Here is an 18,668-nt window from a genome sequence, read left to right as displayed (position 1 = left end):
AGCTCGGCTGCGATGGTGGCCGAGAGCGGACACCTCGGGAAGGAAAAGCCAACTCCCTGTCCCATCGCAGGGCTGCGGGACTCCCCAGCTTTGCCTCTACACCCTTGGGGTGACTCTGCTTAATTTCCCCCTTCCCTGATCTGAAAAGCTGCTGATTCCTCAATTAAAGGAGTAATATCAGATTGAACGGCGTCACTACCCGCACTGCTCCTGTGCCAGCGGGAGAATCCAAGAGGACTACGCTAAAGCAGGGGGAAGAGCACCAGAGGTTCCTCCATGAAAACAAAGGCTATAAAAAGGACAAACACGGGTTTAAAGAGGAAAAAGAAGGGTTTAAAGGGAAAACGCTCACATCCAAACAGCTCCCTGCATCCATACCTACGGCAGAGGTTTAGTCACACACAGAGACACCTTATAAGTGCCCCCCCCCGAAGTGTTTTCTACCCCGCTGGCAGCGGGACCGTGCCACAGCTCAAGTACCCTGCTCCCCCCTCCCAGAAACGGGCTCTCACCTCGCCTTATTTTTAGAGGCACAAAGTACCCTGTACACAACCCCTGCCATGATGTAACCGGGACGGTGGGCATGGCCCAAACCACCTCAAAACAGAATGGTCAGTCAAAACAAATACAGAAAGGACAAAAAAACCCCAACCAAGCCACCCCTGCAGTTCCTCCCATATCCTGACCGGCTTCATGGAAAACTACAGTTTGTCATTCAAGTGCATTTTACATAACAGGCGAGATCATCTGTACCGTGCCTGCGTTCTGATCCACCTGGGCACGGATTCGACCAGCGGAGAGATCACACCGAGGGGCTGCTTTTTCCCTAGGAAATAAAGCTACTTCCCAAGAAACCTCACCGCTGCATTTCCCCTTTTATGTGACCCCCTCCCCCCGTATTTCTACCCAAATTTCTCTGGCATCAAGCACTGGAAGATGCTAATCCCATGATGGAAGTAAACACACGTATGGATCACGGGAAGCATTTCAGGATAACCGGGCTCGCCCGGCGTGTTTAGAGGAGAATAATTCGAGACCGATGGGGCGGAAAAACCATAAATAACCCCCCAGAAACACGCAGCCGGGGCGTAAATACAGGGAAATGGCTCAGCGACGAGAACCCCCCCGAAAAACACGCTATTGTATACGCCGAGCGCTCCGTGACACAGCCGCGGCCCGCAGCCACCGCTGACAGCGCCGGGAGCCCACCGGGATTACCGGCACCGCTACCGGACGGCCCGGGGCCCGGCGGAGCTGCTCCCCCCGCCCCCCCCCGGCCGCACGTTTTGCAATGGGGAGGTTATGCAATTTAAATAAATTCTTTTTTTCTCTGTTTACTTTGAAAACTTCGCCCGTGCCCCCCCCCCCCCCCATTGCAGGTTAAGGCACGGGGAGCCCATCGCCCCTGCCCCCCCTTTTCCTCCTCCGGAGGGGGGGGGGGGGGGAGCGGGGCCGGGCTCCGCCGCCGGCCACGTGAGGGGCCCCGGCCCGCCCCGGCGGGACCCCGCCGCTCCCCCCCCCCGCCCCGCCGCGGGCGCCTCCGGCCCGGAGATTTCGGTGTAAAGTCGCAACCCGCCCCCCCCCCCGCCCGCGGGAACCGCAGCACCGGGGGGGTGGGGGGGGCGGCCCCGAGGTCAGCGCTTCCCGCGGGTCCCTCCGGATCCCCCCGCACTTTCCCGGGATGGGAGCGATGGGATGGGATGGGGGGGGGGGGGGGCGCCTCCCGCCGGGCGGAGAAGTTGGGGCGCGGCGGCGGCCGCTCCGCAGCGGGGCCCGGCGGGGCGCGGCGGCGCTAACAAAGGGGCGGCGGGGGAGGCGCGGGGCGGCGGGCGCGGGGCGAAGCGGCACCTACCACGTGACGAGCGGCGAGCGCGGTCCGGGCGGGCTCGGCCCCACACAAAATGGGCGCAGTTTGCAAACAAGCCCCGGCACCGCAACCGGGCCGGGCAGCGCCAGCCCCGGCGCCCCCCCCGCCCGCTCGGGCCCGCCCCGGCGGCAGGGGGGATGGGCTCGCCCGTTGTCCCTCGGCGGGCGCAGAGCGGCGGCCGCAGTCCTGGGTTGGGGCGGGCGGGCGGAGAAGCTGGAGGGTGGGGGGGGGCGGGGGGAGCGGCCCCCCCACCCCCGGCTCGGTGCTTGCTGGGCGGCGGCGACGGCGGGGCGGACCCGGCGGGGCGCGGCGGAGCGGGCGCTGCGGCGCTTTTCTTCTCCCCCCGCTTCCCCCCCGCTCCGGGCGAGCGCGGCGGCGGCGCGGCTCGGAAAATGGCGGCTGGGTCCTTCCCTGCCCTCCCCCTCCCGTCAGCCGGAGAATGCACCGGGGGGGGGTGGAAAGGAGGAGGAGGAGGAGGAAGGGGGGGGAACGCCGCAGCGCCCCCGCCGGCGGCCGAGAGCACCGCGCCCGCCGCCCGCCCGCAGCCAGGGGGCCCCGCCGAGCGCCCGCCGCCGCCGCCGCGCCGAGGAGCTGCAGTGCGGGAGGGGCCCCGCCGCTGCCGGGAGGGGAGGGACCGGGGGCAGGGAGGGAGGGAGCCGGGGGGGGGAACGGGGCGGGGCGGACCCGCTCGCTATTGTCCGGCTGCTGTCCTTGCCGCCGTCCGCCAGGGGGAGCCCGCCACGCAGCGCGCAGGCGCGCCAGGCCCCGCTGCGGAAGGGGGGGCGCGGGGCATGCTGGGAGTTGTAGTCCGGCACCCCTCGCCACGTGCAGAAACGGGCTCTGCTTTAAGCGTTCACCCCGGAACAACGTTTGCCTTTGTCCCATCCTCGCAGGAAAGCTGTTGACCGTTTTAAGTGATTTCCCCCCAAAACACCACCACCCACTCCTGCACCTGCAGCCCCGGGGGCTCTTTACTGCCCCATCTCGCATTTCACTCTTCAGCTTTATTTCCCAAAAAGCTGCCTCCGAATTGCATTAAAACCCCTAAACCCTGCGCCCCCCGAACCGCTGCACGCCCTGGGGAAACATCCCAGGCCTTGTGGCCTCCTGCCCTGCCTGCTCTCACGCTCGTGCTCACATGGGCAGCAGCTCCGCACCACCAGATCCGCAGCCCCCCGACGGCAAGGTTGGAAACCTCGGGAGTTTCTCCCACCACCATAGCGATACTTCCTCCCCCTCCTCAACAACCTCCACCTCACTCCATGCACAGCACACGCAGAGGGGCAGCGGAGCAGGAAAAGCACGGCTCCGGGGCTGCAGAAACCAGTTTCACCGCTTTGACCTTCAGTTTCGCCACGTGCACGGCGGGGGGGGACACAGCGCTCTGGCATCCCGGTGCCGCTGGAGCCGAGGCGGGCAGCGCTCAGTGCCGCGGCGCCGCTCCGTATCGCTGCCAGGCAGAGCCGCTCTCCCCCCTCCCGCGGGTCTACGTGCCCGGACTGATTCGCTATCTCTGCCCGGCAGCGCACTACATCCCCGCGCTGTAGCTGTGCTGCCCCTACAGTAGGAAGGCAGCTACGCCAATAACAAAGTGCTTCAGCCCGTCCTATGCCTGCAAAGGGGAGAAGCACCAGCAGTGCACGCTGTTATACAGCGAGGAGAGCCTGCCCTAGGGACCTGGGTTTACAGCAAAGAGAGTTGCACTGTATCTCGACTGCAGAGTTAGGTAAGAGCTATGAATGCTGGTTCTGTAGCCAGCACAGGCAATCCTGATCTGCATTATACAGCACACAGATTTCTTTCCTCCTTTTGCATCAAATCCCACCACCACACGAGAGGAAAGGCAACGCTCCCCTTCTTTACAAAGCATTTGGAGATAGAGAATCCATACACTACTATTGCTCTTTAAAATCCAACATACTGCTTAACAAATCACACATGGAACAGTCATCACAGCTGGGGTCTGGGTTCAGGGAATCCATGGGCAACACATTTCAGCATCATTTTTTCTAAGGCCCCCTACACTCACTGCCAAAACTACCCCACAACATCCCATGGTTCTGCTGACCCACAAACGCGCAAAACAAAGCTCATCTGTAAGTGATTAAGGAAAATATTCAACTAAGGAGAGCAGAGACCCCAATGCCAGGCTGCTGGCACTTCCTGCTGTCCCTCACAGTCACACTCCTCCCCTCCTAGATGGCCGCTCCCCATCACAGCACAGCAGTTACCCCATCTCAGCAGTTTCATGCAGTACCTTGAAACCAAAATGAGTCTAAGGACCTAGAACTGGGCTTTAAGTCAACGATGAAACAGTGCCAAGGAGGACATCGGGACAGTCTGTTACCAGCTACCCCAAATCCAGCGCAGAACTGGGTCCCGTGGAGAACATTCCCTGTTCTTAAGGGTAACAGGGATTAAGTTTCTGTAAGGCAGTTGCATGATGAATTCAGCAGCTCCATGCTTTCTCCTGATCCATTTCTCCTCACCACACTCTCTAGGCAGAACAACGACCCTACAACAGCATACATCCCTTTCCTTTTCATTCTTTTTTCCCCCCTAAATCTACCTCAAATTCAGTTCAGCTAAAGAGCAGAAGTAGCAACAAACACATTTTCCATACTGGAACAGAATTGGGAAGGCAATTTGGTATGGCGGAAGTTGAGAGAAATTCTCCTACAATAAAGTTCCATTCTGCACTGCAGGGATTTCTGCTCACCGAGTCATGCCTAACCAAGAGCTGCAATCTTTAGCTTGACAGCCCAGTACAGATCTGGATCTTCCTGCAGCACAGGATCCTCCAGCGTTCATCATTCGGCCTGACCTAGACGTGATGTAGCAAAAACTGCTGCACAGCCTAAAATAACACAACTTTGGCCTCTCTTCACAACCTTTCCAGTCTCCTTTGTCCATTCAGAGTAGTGCTACACCATCTCCTCCAGGTCACACAGCTACTCCTGTACCTGCTACCCTTGCACAGCTTCATTACTACTCTTGAACAAGACGAGCTCTCCCCAGTGAATCCACATTTCTACAGCACCATCCTTTAAATCCTTCTTTGAAGCCACCTTCTTCTGCAAAGCATCAGGAACACACAAACCACAGGGCTCAATACATGGCAAGTGTTACATACCCAGCTACTCATCCTTGATGGTTACCTTGACTTTCCCACATGCATTTGTTGCTTCTACCCATTAATCCTCATTATTTACTTTGATTGTACCTGCCTTGGAAACAGTCTCTACACAATAAGTATATGCATTGCAGTACCTATAGTTAGATCACCAAACATGGACGTAGGACACATGAAGGGAGACTTTTGAGCCTGGATTGGTTTGAGAACCATCCTGAAGCTAGAGAATGCAATGGCCACCAAAGCACACAGTAATGAGACTCCCTTCAGATACAACCACAACTTTTGCATCTTCATTTACAACCTCATTAGATACCCTAACAAAAAGCACCAAACTCAAACATCAGTGGCCACAGAGGCCTCCAGAAGATGCAAAACTTATCTGGTTTAAAGCTAAATATGGAGAAGCTATAGCAACAACAAGAGACCTTTGCAATGATCGTCGCTTTTCTGATCATGTTGAAGAGGAATCAAAGAACCTGGTTCATGGCAAGAAAGGCATTCCTTAGCTGAGCAGACACAGCACATCCCAGTCAGCTAGTCTCAAAATGCTCACTGAAAAGGAAAAAAAATAGCAAAGTCCTTTAAAGCCCAGAAGTAGAGCCACAGAAAGGTAAATAGTGCGATGCTGGTAGAGCTCAGCAACCCTGACACCCCCCTCATCAGGCAGGTACCGAATCTCCTAACGTATCCTATGGTCAACATCCAAACCTGGATCTTCCCTGGCAACTTCTGGGCTGAGGGACTTGATATCAACAGGAAAGGAACATGCTACTCACTAAAAAGAAGCTGAGTGATCCATATAAGCAACAGAGCTTGTTTGAAAACCCCCTTGGTGATTTAGATCAAGCCATTGGATACAGACATTCATCATTTCATGCATGTTCGCATACCGGAGAGTTCTACACAGCTCCTCTCAAGGTCAGAACTCTATTGGCACCCAGGCTAGGGGGAAATTAATTTCATCTGCTGTGAAGTTAAGTGGAATTTGTTCTAATAATAAGCTATTTTGAATCAGTTATTGTTTCAACTGCAAAATGTATTTCTATGGCTTCCACTGGGATGAGGGGCTGGGAACGCAGGACTATTTAACAAAGGTAACAAACATACTTCACTGATGTATTTTTGGGTCCTTACCAAAGACATTGGTCTCATCCTGCCAAAAAGTACTCTAATACTCCACATGTTGCATCAGATCGATGCATGTTGTACAGAAGAGCCTGACTTCCTAAAGTCCTCATGGGAACTTCTATTCATATCAACTTGAGGGATGCAGTGAAGTACTTTCCAAGGAAGAACATCGGGCTGAGTACTCACAATAAAGCACCCTGAATTGTGAAGCTGGGGACCTATAGCCAGGTTTTATTAACTTGCAGAGAGTAAAACATCCAAATCTACATTGAGTTGTAACCCTGGATCATGCAGGTCCCCAAGAGTTGCCAACAATATCATCATGTTGGCTTAGATGCATCCAAAACACATGGATGATGCTGCACAAGAGGTGCAGAAGTAAGCCTCAGATCCCATCAGCCTGCTTGGGTATTTGCTTAGGGAACACCACAATGGCTGTAATTGAGGCAATACTTCTTTATGGACATCAGTATGTTTTGTGCAGAGTGACTGTGTGATCCCAGACACTTAATGATACAAGCAGTGAAAGGAAACAGAAGTGAACAGCAGAATAAATAAGGTGACAGCACACGTAAATGCTGCATCCCTTCCATTTCAGGTTATAGGTGGTTATATCATGGGAGAGGAGGAGTGGGAGAGGGAAAGGAGAGTAGAAGGCAATGTAATCCTGCATTAACCACATAAAAGCTCATGTGTTATAAAAGCATGAGACATGAGCTCATTGCGTTTCAGGGGACAACCCTCTCAAATCTCAACGCTGAAAAATAGCCTATGGGTTCTGTGGTGTTACAGCACAGATGAGACACTTGTGTTGCCATGGGCTAGGGTAAGGTTCAGTTCCACTGTGTGACAGACACGGATCAAGGAGTTTTCACATAAACAAGAAGTTAGAAGAATTAGGAACCCAGCAACTGGTAACAAGCAGGAGCACACTACCAGCAGTATGGGAGTCCAGATTTACAACTCAACCCTTCCTCCATCTTCCAGTTGGAAAGCCTTGATGCACTTCCCTTTATCCACGAGCCTTGGCTAAGGCTCAAAGAACAACTTCACAGATTCAACCTGCACCAAATCCTGCACCTCACACTCCTCCTTGGGAGTCAACAGCAAACCTGAGACCACCCAAGGCCATCCAACCGCTTCCAACACCGCGACGTGGAAGCTCTCCCTCTGCCACAGGCAAGATTAACGCTAGTTGTAAGAGCCTCTGTTCATTAATTCATGTTATGGTCTTTTTCACATGGGTTCTCTCAGATCCACTAACAGAATCCGTTTCCATTTCTGCTAGAGGGCACTTGGAACAATTCTATCGCTGTGTGGATTTCCAGACTCAGGGTAAAAATGCCTGCTCTACCGGCAGCTGCTTCTAATTCAGTTTAATCCCAAACTGAAGCAGTAGTTGAATCAGACTGAAACACAGCTGATAACTGGGATATCAGGTCGCTTACTCTTTTGGTCATGCTCAAGAGCCACCCAGCATCTCGAGATCAGCACTGTGCTCCGAGAGCTGCTGTTCCAGAGATAACACAATCTAACCTGGAAGACTCTCAGCCCCGAGTCATGCAAATTCCTCAGTCCTGACCAAATCCACCTGCCTTCCAACCAACCCTCAGCAGCGCAGGCAGACATCAGGGATCACAGGTGGAAGAAGTCCCTACACGCTCTCCTTATTAATGACACTTCCTCTGACAAGTCTGGTGCAGGAGAATCAGTGCCCAGACAACCACAGGGAAATGGCAGCAAGAGGAGGACAGCAGCAAGTCCCTGTTCTGTGGCCACCACCACAGCACAGAGCTTTGGAGCAGTGTCATCTGCAGGGTTTTTCCTCTACGTGCTAGGTGTCAAGGACCACGCAGACCTTCCTGCTCTCAGAAGCCTTCCCTTCCCTTTGAGGAGCTGCAGGTAAAGAGCTTCATAACACTTCTTTTATGAGGAACGAGCATTGCAAACTGTGACAGTGACATCAGGCACTAGGGTTTGAGCACAAGTCAGGGATGCAGGTTTCAAGCAGTTGTCACAGGGACAGATACACTCAAAGCACCAACTAGATGCTCACCAGAAGTAAATGCCTCTAAGCAGAAATGCCAGAGGTGACAGCCTGACATGACAATGGCCTGCATGTCCTCAGTGCACACTTAGGTGTGACCCACTGTCATGAGCACACCTCATCCCTCAGCTCCAGGGAAGCTGGAAGGACCTGGAGCTCTTCTCCCACAGGCCCATCCCTGGCCTGCTCCACACAGCCACATGCTACACCCCCACTTAGCCAATACATCTGCATGTGACACTCTGGAAGTAAGGACCAGTTTCCAGAGAAGCTCTCTGCTGACTTCCTACCAGCAGGAGCTGGAGGACCACGGACTTCAAGGAACCTAGTGATAACCTCCAAAACCTGCAACAGGGAAGAGCAAGTACCAACTTAGTGTTCTTACGTGTACAAAGAGTACGAGCTCTTACTGCTGTGTTAGCCAGCTGGAGATCAGCAATCAGTGCAGATTTGTCTGAGGTCAGTGTGAAAGGCCTGAGTAAAGCTTTGGGTTTTCCCATTACAAGAGAATTTGTCTCAATTCAGTCTCCATAACTGGCCTAAAGTCAGGCTGCCTTGGCTTGTAGATTTATGAAAGGAGGGAAATATCCTTCCATTCAGTGCTTCCTTTAAGGTTTCATTCAGCTCCACGCAACTTGATTGCTGTACCGAAGTGTTCAGGACACAAGCCTTACCTTGCCAATGCTATTACAGGTTAAGCCGCTTCACCCATGGGGAAGCCCAGACACAGAAGTATGAGCATGAAAACCTTGGTTTAGACCTTTGGTTTTCATGGGACAAAGCCAAGATCACTGTGACAGTTACACACAGCTCTCTTGCTGGTGTAAGCACAGAGATAAACCAGATTACATCAGCAAGTAAAAAGGACCTGGTCAATGTAAACCTGGGGTTATGGATGCATGTAATAGGGGGGGAAGAGTAGGAGATGTTGCTGCTTCTGGACAAGTCATCCCTTAATGCTGTTGCATACAAGGCCACACGTATGCACGCTCCCAAGAGGAGGCTACACATCTCTTCACTCCCTACAGGCATTGGAATGATTTTGGAGAGGGAAACACTGGATGAATCCCCATTCCCAGCTGTATTCCTGAACCTCCATTTCCAAGCTACCCATGCAGGAAGAAGCTCCGTGCAGGGCTCCAGACTCACCTCACACCATCGGACACGAAGAGGCTGCCTGCGAACGCATCCCGGTGTGGCCGGTCACAAGCCCAGCGCCGGGGCTGTCCCGATGGCAAGCGGGGAGCCCGAACCCCATTGGGCATCTTGGCCAGGCCCATCCTCACCACCTGCGATCCAGGCACTCGGCCGGTGGCACGGGGAGGGACTCGGGATGCTCCCAGCCTCCGCCTGCGAGGGATGAGAGTTCCTTGTGTATTTCCTTGAGGAGGTGGCAAAATCCAGGTCCTGCGGACAGAAAAGGCTGTCATGGGGGGGGCACAACCGCAACGACCCCGGTGCTCCCACACCCCCCGCACCCCCATCCCGCCCCGGGCCGGGCCCCACCAGCGCCCAGAGGCCGGGACAGGGGTGCGGGGGAACCCCCGCATCCTCCTGGAAGCCCCCCCAGGCCCGGCCTCGCTTCCCCGGGCTAAAATGGAGGCGCTGGGCCTGAGGGGGTCCCCGCTCCGCTCGGAGCCGGCCCGGCCCGGCCCCCCCGGGCAGCGCGGCGGGGCGGAGCTCCCTCCCGGCGCCCCGGGCCCTGCGCCCGGCCCGTGCCCCCCGCAACTCCCCCGTGGGCCGCGGGAGGAGCCGCGCCCCCCCCACCCCTCCAGCCCCGCAAGTTGCGGGACAGCGGCGGGGAGATGGGGGGGGGGGGCGGCCGCGGGACTTGGCCTGGCGCTGCCCGCGGGCGCGATGGGGGCGACGGGGCCCGCCCCTCGGGGGGCTCCGCTCTGTGCGGCCCCCCCCTCCCCGCTCCTCCCTCCCCTCAACCGGGCTCCCCCCCAGGGCCGCCCCGCACCGGCAGCACCTCACCCGCACCTACCTGCGCCGCTCAACCAGCCTTGAAGTGGGGACCTTCCGCCCTCCCCCGCTCCCATTGGCTGCGCGCAGGGCATGGGCCCTCCCCATTGGCCAGCGCCGCGTCCATCAGCGCGGGAGGGGCGGGGCGGGCGGTGATTGATGCGGTGCCGCGGCTCGCCCCCTGCCCGGCACCCCCCGCACCCCCCCCCAGGACCCCCGGCGCCCCCCGCTCCGCGCCCCGCAGGCCCCGCACTGCCCCCCCCAGCCCCGGCCCGGCCCGCAGGGAGGCCCCGGGCGCTGGGGCCGCCTCCCGGGGCAGCCGCGGGTCCGCCCGGGCCGCGGTACCGGGGGGCGGGGGGCGGCGGCGGCCTCGCCTCAGCAGGGGATGGGGGGGGAAGTGCGGGTGTCCGGCGGGCGGCGGGGAGCGGGCGGCCCGCGGGGGGCACCGGATCGTGACCCGCGGCGGCCGCGGGGTGTCCTGCGGGCCCCAGGCCACTTGTGAGCGGGGCCCAGGGCGCCCGTCCCGTGGTGACACCGGGCCCGTGCGCCACGGGTGACACTGGGCCTCTGCCCCACGGGTGACACCAGGCCCCTTGCCCCATGGGTGACACCAGGCCCGTGTCCCACTGGTGACACCGGGCCCATGCACCATGGGTGACACCAGGCCCATGTCCCACTGGTGACACCAGGCCCATGTCCCACTGGTGACACCAGGCCCATGCACCATGGGTGACACCGGGCCCATGCACCATGGGTGGCACTGGGCCTCTGCCCCATGGGTGACACAGGCCTGGGCCCTACAGATGCCACTGGGGCTGCCAGAGGGCCAGCACCGCTGCCCTGTGTCCCCCAGCCTGTGACCATGGCAGGGCTGGCCCAGGGCTCCCATGGGCCCCCCACCAGTCCCTCAAGAGCCACACGCAACAGAAGTTGGGGTCACCGTCAGCGTCGCCCTCTTCACCGGGCAGGGGGGAGCCCTCAGTGCTGCTCCCCGGGCATCACCTCAGCTGTGCCTTTGCGTCTGTGTCTCTCAGGTCGTTATCCCGGTGATGGGCTGGGTTTAATCCCAACACAAGGCACAAGTCCACGTCCTGCTGGCTGAGAACGAAACCGGCTCCTTCACCTTCAGTGATGCTCCTTTGCTGTGACAAGAGGCACCGTTTTCACCATTTCACCCTTTGAGACAGCAGAGCCATGGAGAGGACCCTTGAGATACTCCAGATGCACATCGCAGGTGACCTCCTGTGCCCAGGAATGCCTGGGATGGTTTGTACCATCATGAAACATCCCCAGCATCCCAGCAAAGGTGAGTCCCACAGGATGGATCAAAGGAGGAAATTCCCATTTCTGGCTCCATGGATGACCTGGGTTGGGTTTTAGCTTTGATTTCCTTGTCCACGTGGCTCCATTCACCGGATGGTCCTCGTGGAGGGAGAGGCACTGCTGCACCCAAAGGCTTTCATGGGATCAGCTGAACATGGGTCACTCATCAGCATGGGGAGGAAGGAGATTCCTGCTGTGCCAGAGGATGAGCACACACATTACTGGATACAGGCAGCCCTTTCCTCTCCTGCAGGTATGGATTTTCCACCACCCCTTCTGGTGCAGGGAGGACACAGGGGGAGCTTCTGACCCAAACTGCTCCAGATCTACATTAAAGGTCACTCTACCCAGAGCAGCCACATCCCTGGCCCCCATGCAGACACCATCCTCTGCCTCTCCTTGCTAAGGAAGGTGGGTTTGGTACAGTGGTTGCAAACAGGCTGTTATTCCTGGTTATCCAGGAAAATCCCGAATACAGCTCTATTCTGCCTTAACAAAGTGCTTAGAAGTGGGTGCAGTGGGGCTGGGAGAAACCCCTGCCCGAAAGCGCTTCCACTGACACTGTTGAGACACGCGAGATACCAAGAGGCAGAAAGAAGCAAACTCATCCTCTTGTCTTCCTAAGCTCCCTTTCCAAGTGTCCCAGCAGCAAAGAACTCCTGTTGCTGCACACAGAGTTTGGGTATGAACTGGAACAGGAGGTTTTTCGCTGATGAATGTAAAGATTCTCAGAAAGGAACCTTTGGCTCCTCTCTGGTTTTCTGGGGTGTTTTGATGGGAAGTGGAGTTCTCTGATGCCAGAGGTGTTTCTGATACTTCCCATATTGATGCCATCATAGAACCCCGGACTGGTTTGTGTTGTCACCTCCAGAGGCTGGGTGAAATAGTCTGGGCCAGATGAGAACGGGTGAGAGCATCACATGAGGCTGTGTGAGCAGGACCCCCAACAGATGGACCAGAAACACATCCAGAACCTCAGAGGGGACATCTGGGCACCAGCGGATGCTGAAGCCATCAGTGTCCAATTGGAGAGGGGACGGTTCCCCATTGTGCCCACTCCCCCTGTTCTCATCAGTCTCACATCTCTGCTGCACACCCTCAGCCTCCTTCACCCTGATCCATCCCATTTCCACCCCGTGAGCTGCTCTGGGCCCAGCATTCCTGCTCCACGCCTTTGCTCCATGACTGTGCCCAGCGGGATAGGAGGACGCAGCAGCTGGAGGGGTGTTCAGTGTCTGGTGCTGTGACCTGCAGGCAGGGACTGGGTCCCTTCCTGTCCCTGCTTACATGGCTGCCACTGCTGTGGGGTTTCAGAGCAAGGAACAGCTCCCAGGGGTTACAGAGGAGCTGGACCCAAAGTGACTGAGAAATCAGGCAAAAAGCAGAGGTGACAACAGCAGAGGAAGTCGTGCTCTGTGCTAACAGGATTCTAACCCCCCCCTCCTCTGAGGATACATCTGCATCCCCAGAGCATGAGACTGAGCAACCTGCTCTAGTGGAAGGTGGCCCTATCCATAGTAGGGGGCTGGAACTGGATGAGCTTTAAGGCCCCTTCCAACCCAACCCATTCCATGATGATTCTATGATCACCAGAACCACAGGACACAAACCAGCCCCACATACCCCAGGGAGCACCCACTTCCAGAAGGCTGAATCCCAAAGCACCGGGGGATAACCTGCTTTTAAAAGTAGTTTATTTGGATTTTCCACATCCTTTAATGAGTCGCAAACAAATGAACAGAAAAGATTTTGGTTTTTTCCCTAACATTATACAATTTTTGAAATAAAAAGTCAAGAAAAGCCAAAAAAAAAAAAGGAGAAAAGGACAACGGCCGTTGCTCCAATGGAAACAGGACGCTCCGCACCCACACTCTGCATCTCTCCAGTGGTGTGGCCGAAGAAGATGATAGCTCCCTAATTTGTTTCAGTGAACACACTTGCTCCAACCTGGCTGCCTTCATGCTCATCCCTGTCCCTCTACAGAGAGCGAGTTCTATTGAGTGAAGCCCAAGTTTATCTGTTGAGAAGGGAAAATCAAGCATGGGTTGGATGGTACCCGAGGGTGAAGGAAAACCACTTTAAGGTCCGATGTACGCCTGAAGCAAGGGCTCTTTTCCAGTTGTACATCTACCAGGTAGCACAAATTCCCCTTTACCATCCCAAGGGAATGAGGAGCTGTTTTGAGGGTGCTGAGGAATTTTACTACGATTTGTAGAGAACCAAAGGGAAAAAGGGAAAAGCCACCTCATTCCCTGGATCTCTGGGCTCCATTTCAACAAGTGGTTGTTACAGGAAAGGCTTGAGAGTAGCATCTACTGACTCCCAGTTTTTGGTTTTAAAGGATGTTTGGGACCAAAAGGAAGCCAATGAAGGTGGGAACTGGGGACCCTCAGCCAAGCACTGACACCAAGGGTGCAGTGGACACGCTGAGGTTGGGTGCGAAAACCATGCCAGCAAAGACACGGGATGCTCTTGGGCCATCCAAGCCCGTTCCTTCCCCAAGGCAAGGGAAGATCTATGGCCACAAAAATCCATTGCAACTTGTCATGATTTTCACGTTCATCAAAAGCTTCCAGCCCCAGCCTGACCAGAATGATGGGGCAGAGGCACAAAGCTCCTTTAACACCATTCCTCAGGTTTTCGGAATGCCTTTTCATGCTATTTAGTGGGGTTTAAGCCTCTTTTTCACTGCTTCTCCTCCTTCTTCAAAACATAAATCAGAGAATTCCCTTTTTGCCCAGCACCTCAGGCTTATCTTCCAAACCATGAAGTGTCCCTATGGTTCCTGACCAAAAAGGATGTGACAAAAAGAGATGCCTCATGCAAGACAAGGCCAGTTCTAAAGCTAAAAGACCCCTAAAAATCAATCCATTAAATAAAGACTGATCACAACCAAGATGTTGCTATGAAATTTGTATCATTCCCAATTTATTAGGCATAAGTTGCTCTTTAAAACTGCTCGTATCATACACGCTCTGCATCATCACTGCATGAAGGGCACCGATTGTTGCTGCGGAGAAAGATCATTTTGGACTTGGTGAAGCAGCCTCTGGCCAAGAGGAAAGTGGTTCTAGAGCGAGATCTGAAAGAACAGCTTAAAAATAAAGGAGAAAGACAGAAAACTGCACATTTGGCTTGGACCACACTTCCCAAAAGGGTTTTTGAGTGATGCTCATCTTCAACAATGAGGTGATGGATTTGACAAAGGTTCTGATCTGCTTAAGGCTTCCATGGTCTTCCCAGTCTCTGCTCAGAAACACGCTGTCACACTGGGTTAAGGGGTGGATGGTTCTCATTAGGTGGAGCTATGCTGCTCTTTGATTTTGCCCTTTAGTTTTACTCTTAAAAGGAGAAGAACAAGCGAAGGGGTCTATGAGAAATGAACACGATGGTGTGGACTGAGTGCTTGGAAGTAAAAAAGTAAACCCTGCCCTTTCAGAACGGAGGTGAATAAATTAACTCTTGGTTAGAACACAAAAGCATTTCATCAAAGCTTTGATTCTCCATCGGGATCCTCCCGCTACGTTTCCACTCTAAGCAGGGACAACGGGATGCTTCACGTGGTGGGACACGCTCCTGAGCACGTGCTTTGTGTTTGCTCACCGGAGCCACCGCAGCTTTAAGGTTATTTACATCCCCTGGCATTTAAATTACAAGATGCAAAAGTCTTTTAACCGCCTGCGTTTGTCAACACTGTCCTTGGAATTGAGGTTCAGCACTCTGCTTACCAAGAAAGAACCAAACTAAGACACAGCTCTGGGAAAAGAACAAGACACTGCTCCATTAGTACTATCCCCGCATCTACTGGCTTCGGTACAGCAAACCAGAAGTCTTTCTTCCATGATATTTTTCCAGCAAAGGGGAGTCCAAAAATAGCATTTCCTCCTCAGTCACTTTCATACATGAGTAAGAGCCAACAAGTCAGACTCAGTAGCAGCTGAATATTGCACTGCCATTAACTCTGTGTACAGCTGAAGTCCGAGAGGTGTACTCGTGGTGTTGGGAGAATAATGACAATGCTGGCTCAGTGATGTGAAGACCCAGGATGCGAAGGAAGGGGAGAACACAACAGTACCAGTCACACACTCAAGCCCAGATACTGGCTTTTAGAGGTTAAAATTCATCGCTTTCAACTGCGTGGAGCTGTGTGTCATCTGCATCCGTCATGCTGCTCTCTTGGGATTCGTCTGTGCCAGCTTGAGAGAGAAAGAAACAGTCAAACGTTACGGGGCTGCTGCACTCAGATTCCCTCAGGACCCACTCCAGCAAAGGTCTGGGCTTCCCCTCCAAATGCTTTAAAGCCATGTGGCTTTTCCCCTTTTCCTTCTCGTACAGTAACCCCTGAGAGCATGACCAAGTCTAAATGCTGTTCGAAAGGAATTAACACAAAGTCCATATTAACAAAACTCATTGTAAATCCCCAATATGAAGCTGTTTTATGGACAAACACAGGTGCCTTTTATGGCTTTGATGCAAATGCTTCACAGGTTTCTGTACCATGGACGCAGCCAGCCCCATGCTAGGAAGTGAAGGCACAAACTGACTTACACCAGCCAATGTATCAGAAACAATTCTTCTTCCCACCCCCAGTACTACCTGAATTTACTTTAGGTTGCCTCACGTATCCTAAGAGAGTTATTGAGCTCAGTCTGTGAAACTTGTCTGCAATTTATAGAATAGAATCCCAGCCTGGTTTGCACTGGAAGGGACCTTAAAGCTCAGCCAGTTCCAACCCCTGCCACGGGCAGGGACACCTTCCACTGGAGCAGCTTGCTCCAAGCCCCTGTGTCCAACCTGGCCTTGAACACTGCCAGGGATGGGGCAGCCACAGCTTCTCTGGGCACCCTGTGCCAGCGCCTCAGCACCCTCAGTTTCCCACACGGGGAAACTGAAGTGCTTACAAGCAGCCTAATCCCATTTCATTTTGCTTATTGGGCAGATGAAGTTGGGGTTTGCTTGTTCTGGCTTTTGTGTGTTTGGGTTTTTTCAGTCCTGGTTTAGGTGTCCCTTGGCAGCTCGAGTACTCTGTCTCCATCTCCTGGCCAGAAACATGTTCAGCCCCAGTGAGCAGTGTTCTCAGTAGCCCAACTACAACAGCAGGGAGAGAAAACCCTCCTGACACTTCAGGAAGTGCAGGGCAAGTTTTCCTGTATTAAAGTGCTTCTCAGTATTTATTTTCTATTACTAATTCAGTCTGCATCGAAGAGGTCAATAGTTATTACTATCCCCATTTCACATAGCTACCCTTGCTTCATGGAATCTGAGCTCATAATAAAAAGTTAAGAGAGAAACCCAGGCCACTCCTCTTCATGGATTATTCCCAAGTAGGACACTGGGAGTGTTTTATTTTCTCTCTCTTCAAACAAAGCCACTTCCATGACTTTTGTCAAGAGCTTCCTTTCATGTTTAGCAGGCCAAATGTTTTTACCCAACACCCAGTTTACTTTGGACAAAGCCTCTACAATTTCAGTTGCCATTCAGTCACCTTGAAATGATTTGAAGCTTCTACGAGGGAACGTGCAGCTCTGTGGTCATTTTGCTCTCCTAGGATCCTGTCAGCCAACCCTGAATTCATTGTATTTGTTATCTCTGTCCTACTCCATCTACAGATTCTAAAGATCCTTTATTTCATGCTTACTGTAGGAAGAACGAATGAATTCCAAGTGAAGAGCCTCTGGAGTTCCTGCCCAGCAGCAGGAGCAGTGTTTCACCTATTAACCCTGGAATCCTATGAAGCTTGAAATACTCCTTGAATGAGAAAGGGCTGGAAATACAAACCTGATTCATAGGGGTAACATTCACTGATTTGCTCTTCTTGAGTTATTGGTTCCTCATCATCTGGAAGGTAACGCTTATCAATGGCCTCTTTAATCTGGTTATTGGCTCCTTTGGGATCTAAGTCCATTGCCCATGAGAAATTCATTAGGGCCAAATGCGTTTGACCCAGTTTCTTATAAACCTAAAATAAAAGCATAAAAGGCTACACTTACATGAAGCTGCTACTTGAGGTTTTGGACAACGAACATAACATGCCACAAGTAACTGATACTTCATGAAAGCCATAAGGTTTACGGTTATCTTTAAGAGGGTAAAGAGGAAAGATTTATTAAGTCCCAAGGGAAACAGCAAGTATGTGTAGAAAGAGCAAGCGTTTCTATTTAAGACTCAAACTAGCAGCTGACATTCAAAACCATAAAGAGGTGGATCTTGAAATAGAAATGAAGCTGCAGCAAGGTGGGGTTAAAGCTGCACATGTCTTGTCTTGCCCCTTCACCACGCTTTGTTTCTTGAGTCATTGTAACCCCCAAATCTACCTGTGGCTCAGGAAAAGACCAAAGTCTGAGGCTTCTAATGCCAGAGGCCCAGAGGAGAGCCTGGGGAAGCATCACCATGCGCACACATGAATCCTGCACACTCCCCTGTAGCTCTCATTGAGCACTGGCAAAGGCAGGACCCATGGTTTGACTTGGCACAGCCATTCTTACATCCTAGTTTTAACTGTCATCAGCAGGTGGAGAAAACAGCAGGACACAAAGTGGCCCCTTGCCTGTCCTGCTAAACTGAACAGCAGCTCTTCAAGACAACCCTGCACTGCAGATTCCAGCCCACATTTTGCTGTAACTTGCCCTGATGCTCTCCTTATCATAAAAGACAGATGAGCAAGTACTTTATCTGCGGTAAGCATTTTAACAGTGAAAGTCCTTAAGTTTGTCAAGACACGGCAACTGTCATGGCAATGTGGAGGTCCAGCTACTCCTGACAGTTACCAGCCAACAAAGTTCAGCACAAATCCTTTTACCTCTCCATCCTGCAGATGAAGAGTTCTCCAGTCCTGTGCTAAAGGCAAGTTTGTCCTGTTGCTTCCTAGAGAGCAGACAGCCCACAGAAGAAAGGTGCAGACCGTATTTAAAGCATATTAGCAGAGAAGACTGTGGGGAAGGAGGATTTCTATTCCCGGATTACTTTTCCCTGGCATTAAACACAAAGGTTGGAATGCAAACACAGCTGACAAGCTGGTAATATCTTTTCCTGTGCTAGCCTACTCCATTAGCTTCATCAAAGACTCTTCTGCCTGCCAAACAGAGTCTCCCCAAAGAGCTGTAAAAGGTTATCAGCTGAAAAGGACACTGAGGCTCTTGGTGGAGACTCTGGACTGTGCCACAATACCTCCTTGCTCACTGGAATGTGATTCAACATCTTAA

At 53.5% G+C, this 18,668-nt stretch overlaps 2 protein-coding genes across 9 annotated transcripts in view; both read right to left on the bottom strand.

Annotated features, from left to right (window-relative positions):
• KANSL1 (KAT8 regulatory NSL complex subunit 1) overlaps window positions 1-9,565 on the bottom strand; it is an 85,945-nt gene extending 76,380 nt beyond the window's left edge. Inside the window, exon 1 of one of the 2 annotated variants that reach the window (XM_080633665.1) lies at window positions 9,328-9,565. The gene's annotated coding sequence lies outside the window, so the exon portion shown is untranslated. Of the gene's footprint in view, window positions 1-1,852; window positions 2,376-9,327 lie in introns of those variants that run through there. The other variant, XM_080633664.1, reaches the window with a different exon arrangement.
• Window positions 9,566-13,149: 3,584 nt separating this feature from the next.
• CDC27 (cell division cycle 27) overlaps window positions 13,150-18,668 on the bottom strand; it is a gene marked incomplete at its 3' end in the record, with an annotated part of 28,513 nt that continues 22,994 nt past the window's right edge. For 5 of the 7 annotated variants that reach the window (XM_080633414.1, XM_080633415.1, XM_080633416.1 and 2 more), the window contains 2 exons: window positions 17,245-17,425; window positions 13,150-15,662 (listed from right to left, as the gene is read on the bottom strand). In XM_080633414.1, the coding sequence (XP_080489540.1) occupies window positions 15,580-15,662; window positions 17,245-17,425 (264 nt within the window). Of the gene's footprint in view, window positions 15,663-17,244; window positions 17,426-18,668 lie in introns of those variants that run through there. The other 2 variants (XM_080633419.1, XM_080633420.1) reach the window with 1 other exon arrangement.

This window comes from Psittacula echo (genome assembly GCF_963264785.1).
Source record: "Psittacula echo genome assembly, chromosome: 23".
Classification (NCBI taxonomy): domain Eukaryota; kingdom Metazoa; phylum Chordata; class Aves; order Psittaciformes; family Psittacidae; genus Psittacula; species Psittacula echo.
The sequence above is the reverse complement of the archived record's forward strand: the minus strand, read 5'-3'. Positions and strand labels throughout refer to the sequence as shown.